This window comes from Amblyomma maculatum, chromosome 4 (assembly GCF_055883805.1).
Source record: "Amblyomma maculatum isolate TAMU_Amacu chromosome 4, ASM5588380v1, whole genome shotgun sequence".
Classification (NCBI taxonomy): Eukaryota; Metazoa; Arthropoda; class Arachnida; order Ixodida; family Ixodidae; genus Amblyomma; species Amblyomma maculatum.
The window spans coordinates 69,624,967-69,652,820 of NC_139347.1; the positions used below are offsets into that span (position 1 = coordinate 69,624,967).

The window sequence follows — 27,854 nt, forward strand, 5'->3', positions numbered from 1 at the left end:
ATGCAATGCTAAAACAAGTCATTGGCTGCAAAACAGTTTAATAGCACACACGCTGTCATGTGCCAGATGAGGCGCTCCAGTGGGTGCCCACTCTTCATCCACCTGTTGTTCCTTCTCTCACAAGTGCCAGAAGCAGCACCTTTCCACTTTTCTGCAGTTGCAACCACTTTGGTCTTAAATAGGAGCACATCATCACTTGAACACAACAGTGTCCAACATTGCTCCGAGGCACTGTACGATGTTTGAAGTCATGAGGATGTCCACCCGCTCTTCCAGATGTCGCTTGGGGTCCTGCAATAACAGCATGTGCACGTATGATGACACACACGGAACTTCAACGACTGAAATGAGAGTTGATAGTGTACGTGTGTTAACATTTTTCAAATATTTTTGAGCACCTTCAAAAGCGTGTCCACCTTTCCATTACATAAAAAAATCTGAGGACCACATACACACATTGTGTTCCACGTGTTCATGATGTGAGTGTATCCTCGTGTGTGTCTCAGCATGTAGTGGGAGATAGAATTCGTGGCCATAACGCCACCGTAATATCAGCCGGAGGCATGGACCTGCCAGTGGAAATATCTTTCAATCTGAACTGCGTGAGTACCTACGCTTGTGAATGGCAAGATGAAATACATCATATGCACACAAACTAAACAGTGACATTTGCACTGTAGAGCAGCAGAAACCACCCAGGTAGGGAAAAATGAATGTATTCTAGTAGCAACCAATAAACAAATGCACGAAATTCTGGCTCCGTGCTCTGGCAACCCACGGGCAGCCAGAAGGCTGTGGCTGTGAAGACAACCAAACGACGCCTTGAGAACTGGATAAGGCTGACTAGATAAAGTGTTGGTAGCGTTGCGCCACGGCGGGACAGACTCTGTCACAGTAGGGAATTGACTTGGCTAGGACCTTTCTGGTCCACCTGGTAAAAAAGGGAAGCCTCAGTACCAATCCAATCAATCCAGAGGTGGGTAATCAAAGAGGCCCACTTTTGCTTGATTGCATGATGCAAGGAAAAGACTGCCAACTCTGCAGTCACTTCTTTAGAAGCGGAAGGAAGTGCGCAACATGGCACAGCACAGCATGCAGTTAAAATCTGCTGCCGTAGTCACAGAAATATGTCGGAAGCGGACGTGCAGTTTAGAGAGAGCTTTCTGCATGTCTCATGTGACCAGTTTCATGTTTGTGCAGGAAAATGTGTCAGATTTACTCGCACTGCAGGCCTTTAGAAAATTAGTTTGTAATGCAGGAATGCATTTAACGTTTCGCCTCCCACTGTCAGTCACAGCTCCATCCACCACGGCAAAACGACATCAAGAAGTGCACTACAGCTACAGACTATCACAGGCATTTTTTTTTATTGTTCGGTTGCTATTGTTGTAAGAGACTTCAATATAACGTCAGATGAAGGTACACTCACTGAGAACCATACAATATTTTTTATTTACTAGATCCAATAACGACATTGCAAAGAGACACAACTGTTAGTTTGGGATAGGTTCTAACATGTCGTGTACACCCTTATGCCTTGGTAGGCAACTTATTGGACAAGTTGTGCCATCTGGCACATGCTTTGCACACCAAATTTTTCTTTGAATTGGGATAATGGCGCCAGATGGCGCCACATGCCCAAAAAGTGCTTGAACAACCATGCTTTTTCTTTTGGATATCCAACTCACCAACACCCACTATGACCTTGCATAATGGCGTTGTCTTTGGCAGACCCTTTCATGAGTGCTGCTGCCGATTACAGAGGACACGATTGCCTTTGTAAGCGACAGGCATAAGCTTTGAGGACAGAATAGGAGAAAGGACGCCTTCAAAAACGACAAGCAAGAGCTTTTAACCCCAAAGAGCAACGTGAACAAGAATAAGAATGTCTTCGGTGGCAACGAGCGAGAGCAGCTAAGCAAGTGTGCACACACCTGATGCAGGCACCTCGTCACTTGTGATGTCTTTAATTAACACTGAAGCTAAAAATTCACAGCGGTTGCCAATGTTCATGGGAAGATTAGTTGGGGTCACAATTGTTAATAGCTCACTTTAAGCCACCACCAGCAGTGCATCTTGCATTTATTACATCGTTGCACGACACGTCGATGTAACTAGCACGAATTATGTGTGTAAATGCAGTTACCACATGTCGCTGTCCTGTCCGCGACAGCACAGAGCGCATGCATCATTAAAGCTACACTTCCTCAAACTCTGTACTTTGTGACAGCAGAACATGGGTCAACACGCATGCATTCCTGAAGAGTAATAATCTAGGCGTAGCACGGATTAGACCGCCAATTTTTCTTCATATAAAAAAAACTTGTGTAGTGTCATTTTGTCCACTGATTCAAACTCCCAATGGGCACTAACCACCCGACTGGATTACAGTCGCCGACTGATTTCTCGAATTCCAAAAATTCGGACATGCTCGATTATCCGGACTGCTTTGAGGCACCGGCACTCATCGTTTTGGTGTGTTCTGGCACAATGGCTAGTCTAGTTCCAATCTTGCCTATTCAAATTCAGTAGCTGCTGGCCCGGCCATCTCTTCTTCCTTTGTTCTTCGTGACGGCGTGCGGTGCAGTGTTCATTCTGCTTGTGTTGCTTGTGTGTTGTGTATGCCTAGCAACGAGGCCAGCGAAGCATACGGGAATGGTGCCAACATCGCCGCAGTCAGCGCCGGGGAATGCGGCTAAGAAGCGCGGCAAATATGCAACGATGACGATGGCAAAGAAGATCGCCATGATTCATTAAATGCACAATAGCCGCCTTCAGAGCGAAGTTGCCTGGGAATTCGGCATTTCGAAGCAGACTGTGTCTGACTATATGAATAACAAGATAAATATTTTGAAAGAAGCATCAGAGTCGTCTTCCCCAGTGTTAGAAAGAAAAAAATTTCAGACAGCCACCCGAAACTCGAAGTAGTGCTTCACAAGTGGTTGTGTGCGACAGTTGCCGAGCAGGTACCAGCGTCAGGTGATCTTCTGGAACAAAAGGCAGGGGCCCTCGGACTGCGAATGAACATTGAAGGCTTCAAGTGCAGCGATGGCCGACTCCGTAATTGTAAGAAGAGGTACAACCTCACTATCAAGAAGATTTGTGGCGAGAGTGGTGCCATGGACCAGACTCGCCGGGTTTTTAACTGTGACGAAACAGGCCTTTTCTACAAGATGCTACCCGACAAGACACCGTCCATGTCTGGTGACCCCTGCCACTGTGGAAGGCATAGCAAAGACCGGGTCACAATGATAGTTGGCAGCAACATGTTGCAAAGTGAAAAGCTCCCGATTCTTGTTATTGGAAAATCTAAGAACCCGAGATGTTTCAAAGGGATGAACACACATTGCCCGTGTGGCATGAAACCAACTCGAAGGCTTGGATCACGCAGCATCTTTTTGCTGCCTATGTACACAACGTAGACCGGAAATTCGATGTCCAAAACCAATTGCTGTGCACACGGCCACATTGATGACTTGATACAGTTGAATCCCGCCACAACGAATACCGCCACAACGAAATTTCCGCGACAACGAATAATTTTTTATTCCCCGCGAGTATCCTATAAGAATTAATGGCCTAAATTTCTCTGCACAACGAACCATTTTTGCAGAGCGTTTCCGCTTCAACGAAATTTTCGCGTTCAAAATCGAAACCGAAACTAGTTTTATTGGCGAGAAGTCCAAGTCAAATCCAAAGCCACATTAAGCATGAAATCACGTGATTGCAGTTCCGTCATTTTGGCTTTGTGTCGTGGTCGCGTTGTTCACTCGCTGCCTTTCTCTTCGACAACGACGAGTTTTCATCCGCAGGACACGATGGCAACGCAAGTGAAAAAACGCAAAACTCTTTCCCTTGAGCAAAAAGCTCAAATAATCGCCCAAGCAGAAAGCGGAAGGAAGAAAGCGGCAATTGCTGGAGACTTCGGAATTCCTGCAAGTTCGCTGTCAACGATTCTAGGCAATAAGGACAGCGTGAGAATGGCACTTGCTTCAGGCACATCCTCGAAGCACAAAAAGGTGACGCGGCCCCTCCATGAAGAGTTGGACAAAGCAGTGCATGCGTGGTTTGTGGAAGCACGAGCCAGCAACGTCCCCCTGTCCGGAAGCATCGTCCAGCAGAAAGCCTTGAACTATGCATGCCTACTTGGCATTGATGATTTTAAAGCCAGCATTGGCTGGCTAAACCGTTTCAAGGCCCGCCATAACATCGTTGGAAAAGTGTTGTGCGGCGAGTCAATGTCAGCAGACGTGGACGGAGCAGCTGCTTGGAAGGCGAGTAACATGGCCGGAATTTTAAGCAACTTCGCGCCTGCAGACATTTACAACGCCGACGAGACCGGGCTATTCTAAGAGATGTTGCCGGCTAGGACGCTCGACTTCAAGGGGCAGCGCTGTCACGGCGGCAAACACAGCAAAAAACGCATCACAGTGCTGCTTTGCACAAACATGGATGGCTCGGACAAGCGTCCGCCGTTAGTCATAGGCAAAAGTGCCAAGCCGCGCTGTTTTAAGGGAACTCGTAGCCTACCTGTGCAGTACAAGGCGAACAGCAAGTCATGGATGACCCGCGCTATTTTCACCGAGTGGATGATGGCATTCGACCGCGACATGAAGCGGCAGGGCCGTAAAGTTTGCTTGCTTTTGGACAATTGTTCAGCGCATCACTCCGACGAAGTCAAGCTCACTAACACGGAGCTGAGGTTTTTCCCTCCCAATTGCACGTCTGTCTTACAGCCTCTCGATCAGGGCGTGATTCTTAGCCTGAAGCGCGCTTACCGCGGGAGGTTAATTCAGCGGCTGCTTTTTAACACTGAAACCGGCCGAGACACGAAGGTGGACTTGTACGTGGCACTGCAGATTATGTCTGCTGCCTGGAGCACACTGGGGCGCTCAGTAATTGTGAACTGTTTCAGGCACGCCGGATTTGCCGAAGGTCGACCCGTACACTCTGCTGGCCTAACACCAGGCGTTACAGACGACGACGAAGAGGCGTCACCGGCTCCGGGGATCGCGGCCGCCTGGAAAACGCTGGGAGAAATAGGAACCGTGCCGCCTAATCTCGAGCTCGACGAATACATCGGCGCTGACGCTTGTGTTGTTGTTCACGAAGATGTGAGTGATGAGCAGATCATAAAAGCTGCCCGGAATGATAAGGACTCTTCCGATGAAGAAGACGACGACGTACAGGAAGCGCCGGCTGCGGCAACCGCCGTACAGGTGATGGACGCTTTTGATGTCATCAGGAATTTCGTTGCTGTCCGAGACGACGATGTTGCAATGGGTTTGCTGACCGAGTGCGAAAATCGCGTGACGGCGTTGCTCGCCGTGAAGCGTAAGCAAACCAAGCTTACAGATTTTTGGCATTAAACGCCTTTGCTGCTGCTTGGGCAATTCTTTCTGCGTTTCACGTCAAATTTTTGCGATAACGAAGTTCCGCGAGAACAAATTTTTTTTCGTGCACCGTGAATTTCGTTATAGCGGGATTCAACTGTATCCATTCAGTTGGAATTCCTGCCACCTAACACAATGGATGTCCTTCAACCCATGAATCTAGGTACGATTAAAAATTTGAAAGTGCTATACAGAGCACCGTGCATTGTCGCCTGCAAGCAGTATGCTGTAAGTCTGCTGTCGGCGATCAACATGCTTGCTGACGCCTGGAAGGCAGCGACGCCAGCCACACTCCGAAACTGCTTTTGACACGCAGGGTTTGTTGGAGGTGAAGCGGATGCCACGGCCCAGGATCTCCCGTCCGAAGTGCTTCCCACAAATGGCACACATTTGCTACAAGACTTGCGCAGTGGCGGCATGGTGATCCCAAACGCAGTCAACTTTGAGAACTTCCTAAAATGCCGACAGTGCTGCACTCACGTGCGCGAAGCTGGACGATGACGAGATAATTCGTTAGGTGTCTGCTGTCCCGCCTGACAATGAATCTGAGTCAGAGGATGACGCACCACCTGCTGCGCTGCCGTTGCACGCGGACCTTGTGAAAGCAGTGACGATGCTTTCAGCTGCCTACTGTGACAGCACGACCCTTTGAGATTCAGGCCGATCTGATTACACGCAAATGGAGAAGTGTTCAGCAGCGCATTCATGATTTCTTTCAGCCAATTGCGGGGCCTGAATAAGTGCATACAAATAATTTTTTTTTTAGACTTCTGTTTATTCGAACTTGTCGGCAATCCCCGTGAGGTCCGAATAATCGGTCGGTGACTGTACTTCATAAGTTCATTAGTGAGTTAGTTTAGTTACAAGATTTAGTTTATAGCAATTAACTCTACCACAGTTAAGTTCATGAAGTAAATGAATTTCTATTTCGAACTACCTTTTTTGAGGGAATTTTTCAATTTTTCGCTGAAGCACCCAGTATGCCAAATGTCATAACAGCTATAATGTCTGGCAATTTCTGAGACCCTTACAAATGGGAATTGGCCAACTATCTACCCAACAATCGAGAAGTGCATATGACACACCCCGGACTCTTAAAAGCACTGAGAGGTAAATGTAAGGAGATTGGAGTTATGCACAGTGGAAATATATTTGTCGGAGCATAAATGAGAATGGTCGCACAGAACCACAATTCACTACCATGGACCAATGTTCAGGCTAAGCTGTGGGCTGAAGCTCTGTTTAACGAACAGAACTGCAGACCACTATCACTATCCTATGTAACCATCATGCTTGAACAAAATGTGTTCCTACCTGCTTTCCAACGTTCTTGATGGCCAGCTGCTCTGGTGTCATTTTCTCTTCGTCTTCCAGAGACTGCAGCAAACAGAGAAAAAAAAAAAGGCTCAAATTTTGACTAAGAAGATTAGTGTTAACACAGTTCCAAACAATAAAAGTGAAAGAAACATGTGGCTTTTACAACCATGGAGTAAGACTAGAAAGCATTACCAAGCTGGTGCACTGGTTAGGTGCACGGTAGCTACTCATGATATGCAGATTCCTGTACTCCCAAATTAACGGACATCAAATAAGAGAGATTCTACCGTGTATGTCCTCTCTAGACATGAATGGCCATATGACAACACTTATTTCTTATTGCTTATGAACGGCGCATATCAAAATTGGAGAAAGCTGTTGATGGTAACTAAAAGCGTGAGGCGGGCTCGATAAGTCACAGCAAATTCACCAAAAAGGGTTCAGTTTCAATGTTACATTACTACAGCATCTGAGCAATTAGTGAACAACAACTTGTCTCGAGTACATAAACCCTACCCTTTAAGCTGAAATCCTCAATGCCAGTGATTAAAATTTTTCTCAATTCTCAATGCCAAGAATCCTCAATGCCAGTGATTAAGCAAAGCAAAGGGGAGAGCAACAGCCTCTAGAAAATGCCTAACATGTGCGATGCTTCATAAGGACATCTACATTCCATAGAAAGCCCATGGTACAAAGCAAAACTTAGTGCGAAACTTAGGTTCCATCCTCAGTGTATGGCATGATACTAGTGTTAATGGCACCCTTCAACAGTTTCTCTTCACACACGGCTGCTGCCTTTAGTCCGCATTACCACATTACTAAGTTTCAATTACGTCAACACTTCCTGCATAACTCAGTGAAGTCAGCGTGTCTGACAATCCAGAGATTGCCGGTTCGAATCATGCCTAAGACATGAAAATTTTTCTTCATTTGAAATCAGTTAATTCATAAAATAATGTAGTTGGAGACATGCACCAACCTTTAATTTACATTACAATTCCTCTTTCATTACAGTCCATGAAGTAACACGTGACGCATTTCTCGACATGCTAAAAGCCAAGCTTTATTGCTAGATTTTGTTTCTATTTATTTATAAAACACTGCGGGCATGTTGCGTGTGCAAACAGGAAGAATGCGTAAATTCAAGAACTTATGCCATCAGAGAAAACAAATAACTGGCAAGTACAACCAATAATGCAATGCCGAATGGAAGCCTTAATACTGTCGTGCTAAAGAGATGGCTTATTGCCATGAAAATGTATGAGTCGCCACTAATCACCACATCGTAAAATTTCTTTCAGCTAGCTTAACACCACAGATATCGCCAATTAAAAATGTTGCCTCTCATCTCGCACATATATGTCTGAAAATCAGAAAGTAACAGGTCGGCACAGCACTCAACTGTCCTGCCTACATCACTTGGCCGCACTTAATGATAAAGCTCACCAAGCTTTAGGACTGTTGTATGGTAAAAAAGGTTAACTACGGCAATTGCTACCACAAGTAAATGTGGCTGGCAATCTTGACTGTGATAGCAATGGCAACGTGCTACCTTATTTGCCATGCAGGTCCAACTTTGCTAAAACTTTGTATTCTCCGTTTCGTGTGGTGGGGAAAGGACAGGCGTTGCAGAATGTGAGTCGTCGCCCTAATCAGTAACTGAATTACAGGGTACATGGAGGGCTGTAAATTTAAAAAAGAAAAAAAAAAAAAAAGATCACCGTAGAAATATCTGCTACAGTAGACTAAGACCACCAAAATCATTTCACAGTTCCTGTAAAGGCAGATTTTCCTTGCAAACCAACTGTGACAAACCACCACTATGTGGAAGTTTTCCCAGGTAAAGTAGACAAAGAAGTTTCACCAATGGTGGCTTGAAGTCAGCTGAGTATGCAATGTTAAATTCAACAGAAAGCTGTGACATAAAACTCTATGTAATGAATACCAATGGCAGATAGCAAGTTCTTGGCCGGGTCACAAAAGGATTGCGTCACTTCGGCGGAGATCCCTTCCTCCGAATTTGCCATTGGCATGCGTTTGCTCTCGCGAGAGCATGCTCCTCAGCGAATGTAAGCCAATCAGCGCGCAGAACTGGTTCTCGTGGCCTCACCCCCTGCAATGGCCGCCGCCTTCGGCACCTGTCACTCTGCTGCCAGCACATTTTTGCAAGTGTTGTCAAAAGAGGCATATATAATGGCATGAATCTTCGCGCTTCTGATAAAGCATAATCAAATGTTGAATTGTAGCTAACTCTATGTCTTTAAAGCGGCAGAGGCGCCATCTGAAAAAGCTGCCGACGCCGAGCGCGTGTGGCTGTATTTCCAGTGAAGTGAATGCAAGTTTTTCCTCCCTGCGGTGATTTAGAGGCCCGCTCGGTGTAATGCAAATAATGTCAAGGATGCTTAGAAGCACTGTTCTCATGTCGGTTATGATCCGGAACCATTTATGAGATCCAAATGTGAAAAAAAAGACATTGCCTAGGCTGATTGTGGGCTATCTTAGCATTGCTGCCGCCGGATCATGCATAAACAACGTTGAGAATCATGAGACATGCCTTGTAAGGCTAACATGAAAGAAAAGCTTATCAGGGATATATATATATATATATATACGGAAACTCGTGCGACAACAGCTAATATACGCCGTGGTTGATGATCGGGTGGTACTTTTCCCCACTTCTACTCACACTTGCAAGTACGATACTTATAGCACACCACGCTTTCCTTTTTGAGCTGTTTTATTGATATGTGTGTTGTTCCGTTGCATGCTGTAGCCGTTTCTTTTGCGTTGCTGTGACGGCTGCGCGCTGTGATTCGCCTAATGGCAGCACATGCCGGCGGCATTTGCTTCTTCCTCGTTTGGAGGATTGTTCAATGATTTCGATGCAGCCCGCCGGGCAAGATTTTTCGCCGTGAGAATTTTGCAGTGAAAGTTCAGTTTTAGCAAGCAGAAGATGCAGCGTTCATGTCATCCGCAGGACCACCATGCAGCGACAATGAGAAGCGAGGATGCGCCAGTCGTGACAGGGGGCAGAAGCGGAAACAAAAGAAGCATCGTACGAATTTTCGGCCTAATGCTCCGATTTCGGTGGAGCAAATATCTCTGCTCCACAAAGCGATCTGGATAGACACCTGATCCTAACCCATCGTTGGAACAGACAACTCACACTCCCATTCTGTCATTAGGATACGATTGCCCCAAACAGAGCAGTAAGTTATGACGGATCTGCCATTTGAGTTCATATGTTCTAGCAGAATTTTTCAACCCCACGTTGAAAGGAAAAGAGCAGGAAACAGAACATGCAAAAGCATTGGAACTGGAAGGCGTGGAAGAATGCATAAGCAAGCGCACAAAAACTGACCTTGTTGTATGCTTTTGCCAGCTCCAGCATCTCTGCCACAGTGGTCTCATTGACCTGGCAGTGCTGGTCGTAGTCTTGCAAGGTGAGCCCATCTGTCCAACTCTTCTTGTGCAAGTTAAGCAGCATCTGCACGAGATAAGGGTAACATTTATGTACGCTTGACAGAAACGGCAGAGCTAAATATCACAAAACATAAGGCAGTATAGACCGCATATTTTAGAGCGATACCTCTACTTCTATCATGACCTAACCTCCGGAACATTTCAGCGTTTCAGCTCTACAATATGAGCTCTAAAGAGCCATAGGTGTGTCTAGTCACGTACACTGTGCGCACACAAGGCTGCTGGGAGCCTCTATATGGATGTCGTTCTTAGAGGGGGGGGGGGGGGATGCGAACTCTAACAGGAGTGGCGCGAGCGGGCCCCAGATTTGGTGGGCCAGCCATACTGTGCGAACAGCGGCAGCTAAATTTAGCGGGCCATCACCATTTTGTTTCCAAAAATTCTTGACTGATTTATAGGAAAGGAAAGGCGCACTATGTGTCACACTTCTGGGAGGACACCTAAACCTCACCTTAAGGGAAGGTGGGAGTGTGAAGAGAAAGAGGTGCCGTAGAAGGCTATGGAATACAGTTAAACCGGGTCATAACGAAATGGTAAAATGCTCGAAATTTTCCGTTATATGCAATTTTCGCATTAAGACTAAGAGGCCAATGCAGAATGAAAACCAGATTAAGACTTGGTTGTAAGGAAAACCATCTTGAAAGTGTTTCCAGTATTCGAAGTTATAGAAGCGATGTAACGTTTCGAGATTGCGCTGAGGGTGCAGCGCAACTGCAACAGTAGCCTCCACCTCTGCCACGGCTTGCGCAACGCTTCTACGAGGGAGTGGCAAAAAGGGGGGAGAAGGAATCCGTCTTGGGGAGAGCGCACGTGTTTGCGCAAAGCCTGAGTGAGGAGGCTCCGTGTCTTCTCGCATGTTCCGCTCGCCCATCACCGTTGCGCCAAGAAACCAATTCTGCCTCGCGTCGCTGGCGTGCTCTGCTGTTCCGGCCTTCGACACGCGGGAGCCCGCAAACAACCGCGTGACAGCGATGGGCACATGCTGCAAGTACCATGTATTTTTTTTTTTTGCTCTTAAGCATGAACTACTGCAGTGCCACGTTCCAAAAGCAAAAACAGTGGAGACTGCTACGTCTGCCGTGTAGATGCGCCGCTGGCACTGAAACACGTACAGCATGTGCATTAACTGCGGTCGCTCGATGCCTATCGTAGAGATTTCTCTCACGTTAAGTTCGTGTTTTATCGTTTTGAAACTTGCTGGGCTCCGACAGATTTCCAATAATCTAGCACTAGCTAAGAGATAGTCGACGCTGCAAGTTCGTCATATCAAGGTCAACCACTGCGGCCTGTTCGTTACATGGTGTTTTCAAATACACGCACTTCAATGAGGAAGTTAAACACTTTGTAGTATCAAGGAATTCATTACATAGAGGTTTAACTGTAATTTCGACCACCTGGAGACCTTTAACGTGCACTGACATCGGACAGCATACAGCAGCCTTTGTGTTTCTCCATTGAAATGTGGTCGCCACAATCGGGTTCGAATGCTGTAAAGCCGATAATAAACATAGAAACTGCGGCAGTTTACTAAAATGATCACAAGGCTGTGTTCGTATTTGTTGGAGCATGAAAGAAATCAATAAAATAAACATTGGAACCAGCACTGTGTCTAATACCAACAGCGCTATTGCTTGACATGCGGTTCAGCATTATTAAACTTCTCTAGTACTTTTTGTCTTTGTCATTTGTCATTCCTATTCCCGCAGGAAACTTACCTTCTGTTCGAGCTCGTTCTTCCGGTAGTTAATAGAAATGGAGTAATAGTGACGGTTGAGACCATGGATTAGAGCCTGCAAGAAAAAGTGGGAAAATAATCAGTTCATGCAGCGGACATGAAAGTACAAATCTTCACAAATCTTTGTGTGCCAAAGCAATGCTACAGACTACGATGGACACCACAGTGAAGGGCTGTACAACCACAGTTATCGGGCGTTTTTATGTTTCACGTGAGAAGACAACAGTAAAACCATCATTAATTCAAAGCCTGTCGGATTGCACAATATATTTGAAAAGAGGCAGGCTGTTGAATGAGAAGAAGAAACAAAGTAGAAATTGCAGTTTAAAACAACCACTTACAGTACTTTTATTGTTGCTACCACTGCACTCAACAGGGCTGCAGTTGCAACTATATTAAGGGAAGACATGGGTCTTAAAATTAATTTTGTTATTTACCAACCAAATTTGAAACCTCACAGAAATGCTCAGTTTTTCTGCTATTTCAAATATGCACACATTTTCCTTCTGGGACAATTAGTTTGAGAGCTATTAAAAATGTATTAGAAAACTACTGTTGTCTGCCCAAACTATAGGAAAAAAAGGCTCACCAAAAATTAATTTGTAATATACAGGTGGATAGTACTAGAATGCATAAGGAATGCAATGTTGAAAGCAGTTTTCAAATTGAGGTAATATTAGAGATTTAGCAGCTCGTTGAACTTTGCACTCACAGCCATGGCAACTATATAAGAATTTCAAGATAAAATAAAAAAATTTTAAAAGTGAAAATAAGAAATGTGCTTCCAACACTGCATGCATTGTACTTTCACCTTCACAATACAAAAAGAATCATAGCCTACTCTGCCTGCCACGTTCGCGGTGGCTAACATTTATTTCTGAAAATACACCATTCAAAGCCGTTTAACAACTGGCAGTAGTCGCATGCGTCGCGGAAATGTTCACGGTGAAAGGGTTGTTTATGAGTGCCCTCGACGCGCGGTGAACTGACGACGTCGCACAGCAGCCTTCGCGCATGAAATAAGATTTCAACGCAAGTCCATATTCCCGGTTATCTCCAATTAATTTCAGAGAACTACAGCACAGTTTGCCGTCTGCAAGTGACGCAAGTAAATAGTTCATGAAATTTAAATTCACAATGGAGAACGAAGTTCTGATGGGTTGTCGGGTCGAGTCGCGACGCCAGCACTGTCAGTGAGAAATTGAGAAATTCATTCTTCCTGTCCGTTACCGCATTTGAAGCTGCTGTTATATCTTGTCCACCGCTGTATTTTGCCGCTCTTTAGTTTCTCCGAGCTGCAGAAACGGCGTGTCGTGGCGTACGCAGCTGCCACCAGAGATACTTTCGGCCGCCGGGAACGTTACGTCTAGCGCGGTGGGTTCGACATCACAGTCACCGTATGCAAGTTTGTGATCTTGTGCGTCCCATGATGTCTTGGTCGTGAAGTTTTCCGAGCCGCGAACAATTCGCTTTCTTGCCGAACTTGTTTCTGGGACGAAATTTCAGCACTGGTCGATGCATCCCATACTGCTTCTATCACACAAACAAAATGGTGCTGCCTCTCATGCTGGGCTGCAACCAAGCGCTTCGTGCAGACAATGCTGGCCTAATCAGGCAATCGGACAGCGCTCTCACTTCACGCACCCCGTGTAACGAATAGGATTGCCCCTTGGGACGTTTTTTTTTTTTTTTGCCGCATTTTTTTTCTCTGGTCAATATACTGGCGAGAATGGTGGTGGCGGGAATTTGAAGAGGGAAAGCTGCTAAGTGCCAAAAAATAAACGAAAGTAAGCAATCAAACCAAGGAAGCAGAGTGACATCTGAGCTTCAGTATATGAGCTGGAGAGAGAAGGGATAACCGGTCAAACTCGGATATAATAACTCGAAGGGGATCGTGAAACAGAGCAAGCGTGGAAACAAACTAACTAGCCCAGTGGTAAGTACTTCTCTCTTTCGCATTGTTTCCCCTCTGCCCAACAACATGGCTGCAATGGCTGCGTCTGCTTCATACTGGCCGTTGCCAAACGTTCCCTCTCGTTCCACGTGGCTTGCAAACGATCACAGCAGATGAGCGCATCTTTGGAAGGAGCATACTGTCCAGGGCACGGCACTGCTCTAGACTGGTTATCACAGAAACAATTCTCTTCTCCCTCATTCCTTCCACTCATGGCTTGCAAATGACACGTGGTGTCAAGCGGCAAAGATCATGGGTGACAGGATAGTCTTTGGTAAAGCGCACTTTGCAGTGTACGGTGCGGAGTTAGACATATCGGACGACCAGTGAAATTGGAGCTGATGTACAACGCAGCCTCCCTGTACGTTTACCTTGAATTTTAATTCAAGGGGGTAATCTGCTATTTCAATGCAACCAACATTAAAAAAAAAACAAAAAAAACATTCAACTGTGTGTTCCATTTTGCGCTTCTGACAGCTCTTGTGGTAATTAAGCCAGAACGATTTTTTTTTTTCAAGAGAGTGATGGGTGATTCAATATCTCAATCAATCTTTCACTTCTATTACCTTGGTGTGCAATGTTTTAGAGAAGCTTAAACTCTTCCTGCACTCATTTATATTCATCATAGTTGCCACATCCGAAACTGCCAGTCGTCCGAAACTCTGTCATATATCTGTTTCCCTAGTTCTAACTCAGTTATGGGCAAAGCTCTTCTCTGTTCACTAGTAATTTCGTATTCTCGATGCTTGCAGCACATGTCAGAATGGCAGCCACGATTCATTACCTACATCAGTTTAGTTCAGTGTGCCTGCACTAAGTACGAACTATGCTCTTTATGGGCTCTGGTCCGGTTGCCGATTAATAGCTGATGCGATGTCATCTTGCCGTAAGCTAAGTAGCGGTGCCATTCCTGCATGTGCGATGATACACTAAGCATTTAATAGTCCAATTAAGCACCTCACTGCTTAATGCAAGATCACATTCCTATTTACGAGCGGCACAAGGCTACAGCAGTCGCGTTCGACCAATGATTTGAACTAGAATGTTCCTAAATGTAGCGAACTCATATGTGCCTTCGTAGCAACCCAGGTCTCCGAATTCGCCGATTTAGAGCAAGCAGCCAGGCTTGAATTTTTTTGGTAAATTTACATTACAAATTACGAAGCTGCACAAACTCTGCAAATTATCCAGCATTTTGAACTGACAATCATCTACGTGGAATCAAACATTTACGTAGAATTAATATGAAGACTAACGACACTAAATTCTACTCTTGCCTCGTTCCATTTTAATGCACTCAATTCGAGCACGTGGAAGCTGAGATGTTACCCTTGAGCACCTGTTCAGCACATGCAAGCTTTTTAATGAGGCGTAAGGCGAGCCTTTCAAGCTGTCAGTAGAACAGCTCTGCAGACTTTACACAGGAGTGTTTCCACATTAACTTGAAAGTCTAAAAATCTTTAGGTGGCTACATATATTGCCTAAACACTCCTAAACTAGTCCACTATCATCTGGTTTGGTTTGGTTTGTGGGGTTTAACGTCCCAAAGCAACTCAGGCTATGAGAGACGCCGTAGTGGAGGACTCCGGAAATTTCGGCCACCTGGGGTTCTTTAACGTGCACTGACATCGCACAGCACACGGGCGCTTTGCTTTTCGCCTCTATCGAAAAGCGGCCGCAGAGGCCGGGATTCGATCCCGCGTCCTTGGGAACAGTAGTCAAGCGCCGTAACCACTGCGCCACCCCGGCGGGGCCACTATCATCTCTTAGCATATAAAGTTATAAACATTAGATGTGCGGTTGTGCAACACGCAACAGTACAGCCTTCTTCACACTGAACGTACCTGAATAGAAGGTTTTGTGAGGTGCCCGAGGTTAGATGTGGTTTGCCGAGGCTCCTGCCCTAACACCATCATGTTGGGGTTGATGAGCCGGAAAGCATCTATCACCACCTACAAATGGCAGAATACAACAATTTGCATAGTTATGCTAGTGCAATATGGCTTCTAAAGGTGTCTGAGTTGGTTAAGACCCTAACGAAACCCGTGAGTTCACTCACACTACAGTGGACTGCCGTCATGCAAAGCTGCATGTTTCCTTACAGGGGTGTGCTGCTTCAACGAAACAGGCTCTTTCCCAAGCTTCGACCAGTTTGACTATAATTAAGAAGCCATATTATCATTTCGTAGCAGAATGCTGTCACTTTGGTGCAGGACTTATTTGGTTGTAGCCGAAAAAAAAGAAAAGAGAACATATGCAGGAACTGAGTACACCAATACACAACCAGACTTCATCAACAAGTGTCCCACATTGTTCAATGATAGCATGCCCTTACATAACTAAATGACTTAGTTCAAGCGTATAAAGAACTTCCACCAAACATTTGTTTTTAAAATGAAAACACTTATAGCAAAACAACAGCCAGTGAAATATGCTTTCCTGCATAGCTTCTGCAAGAAAAATGACTTTCTGTCATATCCCCAGGGGCAAAGGAATGACAAGGGCTGTTGTACTGCACTTCTGACAAGACTGCTCACTCCTAAGCACTAGCAAATAAAATGAGTGCAGATGGCATATCCACAAGAATGGCCATGTTCTGGCTGCTCCCACCATGGTAGTGTTTTCGTAATCCTTTCACTACCAAAGACAATCTGGATTCATCTCCACCGTTTGTATCATTCTCCCTGAAGATGAGTTGGGCCTGCCATTGCTCGTACAGATTCACACCCCAAAGCAAAGACGAGCTTGGTTGGCCACCAACACATGGCTCCACAAAAAACACACACAAAAGCTTGATGTACGAGCAAATCTGCCTGAAAATAGTTTGAATGCTAGGAACAGGCAACTACATACAGTGGCCTGTGGTGGGGACGATTACCATGGAGACGAGTCTGCCCAGAAATGCGAGCCAAAACCAAGAAAGTCAAACTCTCTTCTTATTGTAAGGGTTCTGATGCCAGTGAGCTACTGCGTTCACTTTGAGTCAACACGTTTGCCTCCATGTTTTCTAATTAGAGATGAGAAGATGCACGAAGACTTCAGGCTGAGAGTAGCGGAGATATGAATGGCTGAAAACGTTCAGCCTCACAACCAAAATAGAAGTCACAATTTATTGGCGGCAGGCCTCACTGAGTACCACTTTCTACAATACCTGCCTGTCGGTGCTCCATTTACTTCAACCCGTCACAGGGTAACAAAAGAAAAGCATCAGAAAGGAAACTCTGACATAGTGAAAAGATAATGGTGTGGAAGTTTGTTTAGATGCTGCTTAAAGAGAGCTCTACTAATGCAACCATTTAGTTACAGGCACACTCTTTCACAGAAGTTGTCACTTTTGACCACTTTTCGTGATGATAATGTGTGAACGTGAACTTTCCGGGTGGGCATCTGAACACAAGCATGATCCTAAAGCAGGCATGCAGTGAAGCCCAAATACTACGAATATTTTTTAGTGAAGCCAAAATTTTGTTGCATTTTCATTAATTTATTTTTGTATGCTTTAGGAATAAATAAAGTTCGGTTCCTATCTGCGCCTGCCTTTTGAGTGATCTGCAGAATCCAATATAGGAACAAAAGCACCAGTCTTCACAGCACATATTTTTTTTTTAAATATTTCGGAGTTACAGGATTAAATGCCAACTGCAACAAAATTCTTCACTTCATAAAAGGAAAGTTTCTTAGTCATGAGAGAGCACTAAAACCAAAATATGGCATTCATAATAAAGGCGAACGATGTCGGGAATTACTCGCAAAAATTTTTGCAATGAAAATTGGAAAAAGGGCGGCCATTACTAACAGCTGGAAATGGTGTAGAAACAGACACACTATGAACCTCGTATGTCTCGGATGCTATAGCCGGGGCATTTTGGCGGTTTCCTGCTCTTCGTAGAACCCTCAGTGAGTGGATATGCGTTACATTCATACATTTTGAGCGACACGAATGCTGATCACATTAATTTACAGTACTGCAAGCAACCGCAAACCTGAACTACTTTTTGTTTTGCTCTACATTCTCCATACTTCTGAAAAGCATACAGCATACGCGTTGGTGCTCTCATAGGCTGAATAGCACTTCTACATGGTATTCATGGCATATAGAAATTATAGAAACTTCACCACTGTAACAAATACAGGACTGCTAAGCCACGTTTAAGCTTTTAGCCTTTTCCTGTATACGCCACCCATAGTCAGTGCATCTACAATGGGCTTGGCTTGAGCACAGCTCTGGAATGCCTGTTCCTACATCATAAGTTTAACTTTGAGAAGCTTCAGCATGAAGCACGAAACTTCCTTGCAATCAGTTTTAGGATACACTGAGCACATTAGGAGGCGTGATAGTGAAAGCGAAATTTCATTGCAATTGGCCTTTAAGGGCCTGCAGATGGATGCCAGAGTTTACTTATGGCTACTATGGTAATACTATTTAACTCTTTCGCTACCGCGCCATAGGCGATCGGGCGCATATGACAGATGTTTTGAAAATACCGCATTAGAGAAGGTCCACTATGCAGCCGTGTCTTCTATATTAACAGCCATTCTGTCACTGGTTCTCATTGGTCACTTTTTCATTGCTCTAGCTAACCATAAATGGCCCAGGCATGCATTACAGTAGATGTCATTGCAGCTGAATGTGAATGTTTAAAATGTCTTTACCACTCACCAATTTCAAGATATGAATAAGAGAACTCATATGTGCCAGTAATCAATTACATCTTCATTTTTTTTTTTATGTAACTGTATTCATTCCCCTGCTTTTTGATCTTTTTAATTCCATACTTGCTGTTAAATTTGGCAGACTTTTAACAGCATGTTTAAAATATCTAAACAATACAAGCACCTTGCAGTGCAAATATGGGTGCGTCACCAAGATGTGTTGTCAACACTGCTTGAATTTACATGCATGTGTACTGCACTGCATACAGCCAAGGAGGAAATGCAAACACACACCTTTCCTTTGACACTCTGGATAGGGTCAACGACCACTGCCACAGCACGCTCTGAGAGGGCTTCAAAGCTCTGTTGCGTGTTGATGTCGACACCCGACAGCCAGCACCCGAAGCCAGGGTGCGAATGGTACCAGCCCACTACCATTTCGGGCCTAGGGATTGAGAATAAGTGGATCACTTCTCCAGCAGACAAGAGCAGCCGCAAATACTATACACTGGCTAATACTGTATGCTGGATAGCGCTTCACACGTGGAGAGCGGCAGGTGTGACTGGTAGGAAGCGATGGCACTATTCACCTTCCAGTCTGCCTCAGCATGTCCAACATTTTGGCTTGGAAAACAGGGTCTACTGCTTCCACACTGACTCCCTGCAAAACAATGCAACAAGAGATGCCTCAGCAACGTCTTTTGCGAGGCAAATCAGAAGAAAAAAAATTTTCAGCCTTAATATTACACGCTCATGATGGATACAAAACAAGAGCAGCAAAGATAATAAATTTTGCATAATCATTTTGAGTTCTATGCACATTTAACATTTCAATGGCATTTTCATGCACCCATATATGGCGCGACTATCATCCTTAACGGTAATAGTTACCAACTGTTGTTAAAAGCATAACATTTGCAGTTATAAATAGTTATTAATGTGTAGCAGAAAGGTCGGATGCAGACACAGACAATAGTCATGACAATAACCAATAACAATGTGACGTTAAGCAATAGACAAGATTTGCATGGTGCACTGGCTGCTACCTGCTCCCAGCTGTTAGAGGCATATTTCTGACGCAGGTGAAATGCAGAAAATGCCCTTGAGATTTTTTTGCACATTAAAGAACCTCAGCAAGCTGAAGTTGACCACGCTCTCCACATGGCAAGCCTCATCTTTTCACAGCAACGCCACGTTACGCTGCTCAAGCAATGCTTGAATGTAAGCCTAGGCTCTTTGGCCCACATGTGACAGCGTGCATGTTGAAGCCAACCACTTATCTTTAAGAAGCGCCACAGCTAAACATGCTCTTGGTAGCTGTACGGATGAGCTGAAATTGCTTGCTATGAATGCACTTTTATACTCGGCTACAAAGGATGAGAAAGCCACATCCTCACAGCTGTTTTGCCCATGCATAAAGTCCTAGCAAGAAGAACACACAGTAGTGTAAAATGACCCTGTGTCAACAGCAGTTGAAAACCCTCTGTACCTAACTGCACTTAAACAAGCATACATACAATGTCAGAAGCAAACTTGGTACATAACGCCAGGCCTCCAGCAGAGGTCAGAAAAACTGCATTGCAATGGCACTAGAGGCAGCATCTGGCAATGAGACACCTAGTTTGGTGCCCTTTTTCATCACCGAGAAGCAAGTCAGCTCAGTTTGATGCGTAGCATCCCTTCCCACCTAACCGCTCTAACCTGATAGCAGTCTCTTAGATAGCGTATTTTCCTTTTCATTTTGTGGCTGAGACATGATGCAATAACTAGTACATCCCACACAGTGATATTGGTAGAGCCACATGTTCAACGCTGCTGCGATGCCATTCAATTTTCCGAGCAGAAGCATGATACGTCGAAGGTAGCCAATGAGGGTCCTCCATCAGCTTCCTCAGCCCCAGTTGCAATCGAGAGAGAGGGCATTGCAAAGCAGTTTTCACTTGCTCTGCCACCGACTGAGAGTTGCATACCACTTTTGCTCTCAACAGTACTTGCCGTGTCACTGAATGATCTCGAACCTCCACTATGGCTGCCGCAGCTACATGATTTGACGGGCCTGCTTCTGATGGTGACGTCTATCAGTGCTTCAAAAGACATATGTGGAACTGACCCATCCCCTGTAAAACCAACACCTAAACAGTTTTTGCACCGTGCTTGCACCAAAAGCCACCAATGGCCTTGCTTCATGAAGCATGGCATGGGCATAGCTAATAAATGTTACAAACCAAATGTGTTCCAATATTACATGTTGAAGGACCTAAGCGCGTGCACACAAGCTCAGCTATAAACCACGAGTAACGCAATACAGAAAAGGCTAGTAAGAACTATCCAAAGATGCAAGTCTAGAACTTCTGCTGTGATGGAGCGGAATGTACCACCACTAAACTCAACACGAAGTGAAAGCATCAAGTCTGTCTGCGCATGCACATAGTCGTCACAGCCCGTACACGCACATCATCAACATCAATGCAAATTCATTGGTAAAGCAAATCAGCAGTCTCACCGTTCCAGACTGGGGCATGGCAAATACATCTATGACTCTGACGGTATAGTCGTCCACAAATTCTCCCAGCATGAGACCCATCACCTCCATTGGGACGCCTGCTCGGCCGTGCTTCAGCATCTGACAGCAAGCGACAGTAAAGAGAATGTGACACAAGGAGTGACTTGCGATCAAATATTTGACCACAAAATATAATTTGGGGAATACAGTAAAGAGACATGTTACTATCTGCGCTTAGCCAACCAAACGGATGCTAGATCACAGACCAAGAAACATGACGCAGCATGAGTGTAGCGCGCAAAGCATCACTGCTGTGCAACTTTTAGTATGTGGACCATATACCTTGAGCAACGCCAGAGATGAGATGTAAACCTGCTCTGCCGTGTCAACCACCGGCCCATCACTGGCTGGAGGGGCCTAGGATAAAAGCGTTAATGTAAATGTTATGGCTGCAGTACACGTAAAACAGCGCGCGCGTCGGTATGACAAGTGTGCGCTGATGACACCGCCTCGTCAAAACACCGCAGGAAAGTTGAAGAAGACAGAGGGCGACTTACCTGACCAAGACCTGATAGATTTCCTCCTAATCTCAATAACCGATCCATATTTGTACAAAAATCTGAAAGGGAAGGAGAGTTATAAGCAGCGCGCACGGATCTGTACGTCGTCAAGCCCCAGCCCGATCGGGCATCCCGCAAGTCGTACCGATAAAAGCAAGCAGGCGAAATCACGGAACGTTCACTAAACATTCACGCCTCACAAATCCCAAGCTACGTTCGCAGTGGTGGTATGAATGAAAACGAGCTAAGAAATACTTACAAAGACGACCGGGCGCAGCGAAATGACTCGGCACTCCGCGGTGGCCCTCTAAATTTTAGGTGGCGCCACCTCTGATGACTGTTCTGGTTCTGGCGTGCGCGCTGATTAATGCACTCTCTCAATTAAATTTAACACTTTATCAGCACTTAAAGCTGCTATGTAGAAAGGAATTCGTATATTAGAGGCAGTAATAAATAAAATGTTACAAAAGGTAATAATAGACGTATTGGTTTGGTAGTAGCTTTGTGGCGCTGCATAACTTACTGTACCCTGGAGCCATGAAGTGTTAATTCTCTAGGCATTTTGAAAGTCGCTTTGGTCGCTTTCATGCGAAGACTAAGAGGCGAACTTTTATGCTTTCGCTTTTGACTTCGTAGTTTTTGCATGTGCAGGCAATAGCGGACTTTAGTAGTAGGAGAAAGTGCATGCGCTGTTCGTAAAGGGCAACAAGTCGGTGTCTCACCTGTGCGCGATCAAGTGAGTTCAATGTCGCCAGAACACGCACACCCTTCGGTACTGCCGGATGGTTTCTCCGGAGGACCTCATGGCTTGGGTAGGTATACTGTTTGTTCTGTCATGTCATCTCGGAGGTTGCGTTCACAATGTCTTTGCATGTTCTCCAGGTGACCCAAAAGACAGACGGCTGAGGAAAGTTGAAATGGAAGTCCTTATTCCGAAGTTGATGAGAGACAAGGCGAGAGACGAGAAGTGTGCGGACCTAGTGGCAAGTACGCAGCACACCGCATCGCAGAAAAAAATTGCTTTAAGGGCGACGATCGTAACCAGAAAGCTTGCTAGACGTTCAGGCTTGCATTGTGTTCAGGTGTCAGGTGTTATTTCGCGTGCCAGCGGAAGCAACCGCGCAGTAGATGGGGCGAGAATATAATGAACAGCATTCCTTCGCAATGTTCACTTGTATTGATTGTAATCCGGATTAACTTTAATATTTGTGCATTGTGCAGATGCTTATCTCTGTTTGGCCGGTTTTATCGTTGTGACATATGCGGTCTCGTAGAACAAACAGTATTGTCCTGTACTTTGATGAGTTTTGTGAGTGGTTGGCTAAAGCAGAAATGTTTATGTAACCGCTTCATTGGCAACTAATACTCTGCTGGATGTCGCGGTGTAGATATTCATTAGGCACTTATATTGCGACCTTGTTACTTGTTTGAAGGCTTGTTACAATTGCAGAACTCATTGCAGTTAACTAATCCAGCTCTGTAAGAAAGGTTCAATAAACATTTTAAACTTAGAGGGACACTGGCGACGCCTCTGTGACAACTTTTATGTTAGTGAAATCCAATAATACGGCTACAGTGCGTAGGATATACGGGCCAGTGTGCTGACCGAGGTAGCACCGAGAGTATTGACTGCCAGCGGCTGCTGCATAGGGGCGCTTCGGACTGTGAATGTGTGGAAAGTTTTTACAGCAGCTTTAGGAATTTGCATGTCTGTGGAGGTCGGCTAAGGTGCTCTCCGTTGAATCGCAAAACCCTCCTCCGGCGTGTGTGCAGCTTCTATCTGCTCACTTGATGCATTTTCCTAGTCTGCAAGTCGTGCAGGATTATTCCGGGACCATGAACAAAGACGCGTTTTTGTTGCTTGAGCAATAACCACTCCAGTGCATCTATACAAACCATGCTTGGTCTCTGCGAAGTCACTTTACATGCACATTTTTGTGATGCGATCTTCGTATAAGTAATCACTGTCCAATATGAATGCACCAAAAATAGGGCACGTAGCAGAGACATGTTGTGGACTGGCAAAATAATATGCTCGTGCACATGACAATGTCAGCCAGCTACCCTAAGCAATATTGTCTGTTATGTGAAATCGGCTGCTAAGCAAGATAGTTTGCTGAGATTGATATTGCCATTTCTCTTTGTAGAAAGAGATCATAAATCTCTGCAACAGGCCAAGGAAAGAAAAAATATATAAGAATAAAAATTAAAAAAACCTGTGTATATTGATTTACAATGATGATGATGACAACCTGCCATGGTGGTGCAGTGGTTACAGCTCTTGACTACTTTGCCCAAGGATGCGCAATCGAATCCCTGCCACGGTGGCCGGGATTCGAAGCGAAAAGCAAGGTGCTTGTGTGCTGTGTGTTGTCAGTGCATGTTGAAGAATCCCACGTGGTCTAAATTTCCGGAGCCCGTCACTACGGCATCTCTCATTGCCTGAGTCGCCTTGAGACGGTAAATCCCATAAATTAAAGCCAGACCGATGATAATGATGATGATGCTTCAGCACACTCGCTGTGCACAGCGTGCTTAATCGGCACCTGATGGAAGTAACTGAAAATGGCTCCACCCTTTTCTATGGTGCACAGCACACTAGCCAGTATATTCTAGGCTCTATAGTATGGTGTTTTGTGGCATTGTTGTTGCTTGTTCAGCAGCAAGAGATGCACTTACTGCTGGGGCATTGTAATAAGAAATTGAGAAGGTTTTTTTGACAGCTGGTAAAGTTCAAACGGTTTTCCCCATCTGTGTAGATGGGTAAAATGATGCAAACCATGGCGTAAGTACAGGCCCTGTGATTGCTGGCACGTGGCTAGTGCTGCAGTTCAGCAGCAGCCAAAATGAAAGCATAAAACCTACTGCCAGTCATAGTCATTTTGCTTGAACTAGCCATGGATCCCATTTCTGAAACATATAAGCTGCCTTTTTGCCTTCTTCTCTACGTGATAAATGGGCACATTAAGTTTTCGGAACAAAACTTACTTCAAACAGTTCAGACATGTAACCATAGTCCACATATGTCAGCCTACAGGCTCCCTCGCATTTCATGGCACTTGTACTTGCAAAAATGTACTGTAGCGGCGATACCTGTATTTTTGTTTCCGCTCTGCTACCTTCTAAGCACTCTGTTTCAGTCTGAGTGGTGTTCATGTGATTAGGAACTGGTATTCTATTGATACAAGCCAACCTCATTTATCTCTTCAGTTTTCCTTCATTGTTTTTTGGTGGGCTGGTTGGTTCGTGACTAAAACAAGTCCACGCTTTGTTAGAAGGACGGAGGTGATGATGTAAATGATAACGCTAATTTTCTTCACCCTTGTATTTGAAATCGTATTTTGCAGAGTTTGGTGATTGCTGCAAAAAAGAAGGATTGTTGTTACCGTTTTTTTGCCGAAAAGAAAATGATGCTATGAAAGCATGCCTCAAAAAGTGGTGAGTTTTGTTCGTTCACTTGTAAGTTTCTCAATGAGTGTATTCACCATTTAGTCCATGAGAATGCTGTTCACATGATCCTCTGAGGAGCTACTCGCTTGAAGGGGCCCATTGCGGTGTGGTCATGTGACTAGGTAGACTTTTGTGAGTAAAGATCATGGCCTAAGGTAGGGAGGCACGGCAGAGCTGTTGGTATCATTTCTTTACCCCAGAGGAAGCCAGAAAGCCTTCCCCTCTCCCCTTTTTTTGAGTTTGAGTGCCTCAGAAGGGTACGGCAAACAACGTCTGCCTAACTGAATGCAGTTTCTTTGTAATGACTCTCAAGACAGATGATCGCAGTAATGAATTTTTATAGTGCGACGGCAGCTTTGACAAAAAAGCGTGATGGCGCAAGGAGTATTCCATCTACAAAAGTGAGGAGGGCCGGTGTTTCGTGTTCCAAGCTTTTCACACCGAATGAGCTGAGCCCCTGGCTTGGAGAAAGCTTGTATTCTTTGTATCATTAGTGGGGACCTTTTGTCATTCAAAATTGAGCCCTGCATATTCCACTTGTGCGGCGGGTGCTTAAGCCTTTCGCTGTCATTCCTGAGATAACTCGTGAGACCCCACATGCACACCTTTTGCTTCTCTCGAGTATACTTTTGTTGCCTCTTTACCTCACTCTCTGCCACTCACGTCTTTTTGTGCAAAAAAGAAATTTACGAGTATGCCGTGCCATCATTGGAGTGACCGCATACTTTGTACATACTATATACTCTTATATAGAACTTTTTGGATAAATTTTAAACAGCAGATCAGCGGTTGTTTCTTGATTCACATCATTAGTGTCATCATCACCACGTCGCTTTGTTGCCTCTCAGCAGCGCAGCTGTAGCAAGTCACCGTGCCAGGTGCATCCATGTTTTGCCGGACAAAGGAATTCAGGATCTGTTGATGAATTCTGACTCAGATGAAAGTCGCAGTGATGAAGCAGTTTAGCTGTATGGCTTGTTGAGCGAAGATGGCGAAGAAGAATCCCAGACACCGCAGATTGCAAGGAAGAACGTTAAACTCGACGAGCAGAACGAAAAAATTTTTGCATGTCATGCAGAGCATGGTAGCGTATTACTAGCAGAAAATTTTCAGGGAACCAGCCTGCAAAAAAAGCGAGCCCAGCCAACATGCAAAAAAAAAAAAAAAGAAAAAGAAAAGAAAAAGAAAGAAAGAAAGAAAACTGAGCAAGGAGTGATGAGCAGTCTGAAAAAAAAAAAAAAAAAAAAAACTGCAGTGAAAGGGTTGAACCACTGGACTACTGCTGCAATCGCAAGACATAGTAGAGCTAAAATGCCAATTGATTTTGTTTTTTTATGAGGCTGCAGTTACAATCTAAGCATCACAGTCTAAAAAAAAAAAAAAAAAAAAAAGCTGCATTGAAATGGTTGAACCACTGGGCTACTGCTGCAATCGCAAGACGTAGTAGAGCTGAAATGCCACTTGATTTTGTTTTTTATGAGGCTGCAGTTACAATCTAAGCATGCAAGCCTTATTTTAGCTGCTGCTTCAGTTTTTGTCCTGGCTCTTGGGGCAGGCTGGTCTATAAATATTAAATTATCAATAGGATGAGCCAGTAAATATGCTGTAGGCTTTTTATGCCTTACCTGACCCTCACTAAACTTTGATGTCATATCCAAGTGTTGGCTTTTGAAACTGAAATGTCAAAGAAAAATTCCATTTTTACATTACTTGCCAGGCAATGTCTAGTTCTGCATGCTGATGCATGTCTACTTCGACATTCCAGAGAAGAAACATGCAATAAAAAAAATGATGTTCTGATTCATTTAATGACAGACTACACCTGTTACATAAACATATGTCACTTTGCTGTTGATGCAGGGTCATGCCTAGCTTCACAAAAGGGATCCTTGAATATAAGCCATATTGACATTGTATTTAGTCTCCATGTTTGCGTCAGATATCAAAAGCAAAACTTGGGGATTTCAAGGGTATGTTTCTTCATACCTCAAACGTTTCAAACGTTGTAAATAAACTGAAGTGAGTCACTATATTCTTCAGTATCATATATAGGCAGCGCAGCTTTGTAAAGTGCTTATTACTTGTCTAGTGCCAAAATCACACTGCAGTGACAAGAGTACAGCACTCTTGTCATCATAGCTTTTATGTTCACTTGTATCTCACACGTTCATCTTGTGTACCTGTAGGTGTAGGCAAGACAGCTTAGTATGCAGTTGAAACTTTAAACATTATTGTGTTTTATAGCATGAGGAAGTAGCATATTCTGTTAATGTTTGATGAATGCTTTTGTGTTACTGAGCAGCAGGAACATAAGAGGAAATCGGATGGAGAAGGGTAGATCCTAGATAAATTTATTGACATGCTCCCTTCTTTCTCCCTCCTACACACCCGTGACCTAAGTCGGTTCGGGAAGCGCTGGTCGAGAGTACTGAATGGCAAAAGATGCATTGCGAAAATAAGGCTCTTGTATTGTTTTTGTGCCCAGGTATGAAGATCCTGAATTTCAGAGGCTATGTAAAGAAGAGTACCTGAATGAGAGGAGCAAGTTTCGGGAAACCGGTGTGTGGCACAAGAAGGACAAGCGCGCCGAGATCAGGGACAAAACGCTAAACACGGCATAAGGTTCCTGAGTAACGTGTGAAAAGGGTTTGTTTTTCATTCTATTGAGTCCTGTAAGTGCTGGCATTTTAGATTCAGCAACAAAGTGAGAATGTTGTGCTGTTTGGAATGAACATTCTATGGTGTGGCTCAGCCGTGAGTTTTGCTAAACAGTGAATAAAATGAATAAATGAGTGGTACTTGTGCT

The 27,854-nt window shown here is 44.6% G+C and overlaps 2 protein-coding genes across 3 annotated transcripts; one reads left to right on the forward strand and one right to left on the reverse strand.

Annotated features, from left to right (window-relative positions):
• Window positions 1–18: 18 nt before the first annotated feature.
• Rpn11 (regulatory particle non-ATPase 11) lies at window positions 19–22,001 on the reverse strand. 2 transcript variants are annotated; one of them, XM_084601897.1, is made up of 11 exons: window positions 21,858–22,001; window positions 21,596–21,657; window positions 21,381–21,455; window positions 21,039–21,158; window positions 19,126–19,196; window positions 18,830–18,980; window positions 15,727–15,834; window positions 11,909–11,983; window positions 10,072–10,197; window positions 6,708–6,770; window positions 19–291 (listed from the first exon to the last, which is right to left on the reverse strand). In XM_084601897.1, the coding sequence occupies exons 2-11, from the start codon at window positions 21,641–21,643 to the stop codon at window positions 193–195; spliced, it is 936 nt and encodes a 311-aa protein (XP_084458023.1). In that variant the 5' UTR covers window positions 21,644–21,657; window positions 21,858–22,001; the 3' UTR covers window positions 19–192. The 2 variants fall into 2 exon arrangements, with proteins under 2 accessions (XP_084458023.1, XP_084458024.1); XM_084601898.1 differs by lacking the exon at window positions 21,858–22,001 and adding an exon at window positions 21,744–21,831.
• Window positions 22,002–22,161: 160 nt separating this feature from the next.
• LOC146191347 (COX assembly mitochondrial protein homolog) lies at window positions 22,162–27,846 on the forward strand. Its single transcript, XM_084601899.1, has 4 exons — window positions 22,162–22,410; window positions 22,481–22,585; window positions 24,946–25,036; window positions 27,534–27,846. The coding sequence occupies exons 1-4, from the start codon at window positions 22,344–22,346 to the stop codon at window positions 27,667–27,669; spliced, it is 399 nt and encodes a 132-aa protein (XP_084458025.1). The 5' UTR covers window positions 22,162–22,343; the 3' UTR covers window positions 27,670–27,846.
• Window positions 27,847–27,854: the final 8 nt, after the last annotated feature.

What these genes read in the sequence shown, in the direction of transcription:
- Rpn11 (XM_084601897.1), bottom strand. Translation starts at nt 21,643, where the DNA reads ATGGATCGGTTATTGAGATTAGGAGGAAATCTATCAGGTCTTGGTCAG. An exon ending in TCCAGAGTGTCAAAGGAAAG is followed by an intron (nt 15,835 to 18,829) that starts GTGTGTGTTTGC and finishes TGCCATTTGTAG; the next exon opens with GTGGTGATAGATGCTTTCCG. An exon ending in TCACAAAACCTTCTATTCAG is followed by an intron (nt 11,984 to 15,726) that starts GTACGTTCAGTG and finishes TTTTTCTTGCAG; the next exon opens with GCTCTAATCCATGGTCTCAA.
- LOC146191347 (XM_084601899.1), top strand. Translation starts at nt 22,344, where the DNA reads ATGTCGCCAGAACACGCACACCCTTCGGTACTGCCGGATGGTTTCTCC. An exon ending in CGGAGGACCTCATGGCTTGG is followed by an intron (nt 22,411 to 22,480) that starts GTAGGTATACTG and finishes CATGTTCTCCAG; the next exon opens with GTGACCCAAAAGACAGACGG. An exon ending in AAAGCATGCCTCAAAAAGTG is followed by an intron (nt 25,037 to 27,533) that starts GTGAGTTTTGTT and finishes TTTTGTGCCCAG; the next exon opens with GTATGAAGATCCTGAATTTC.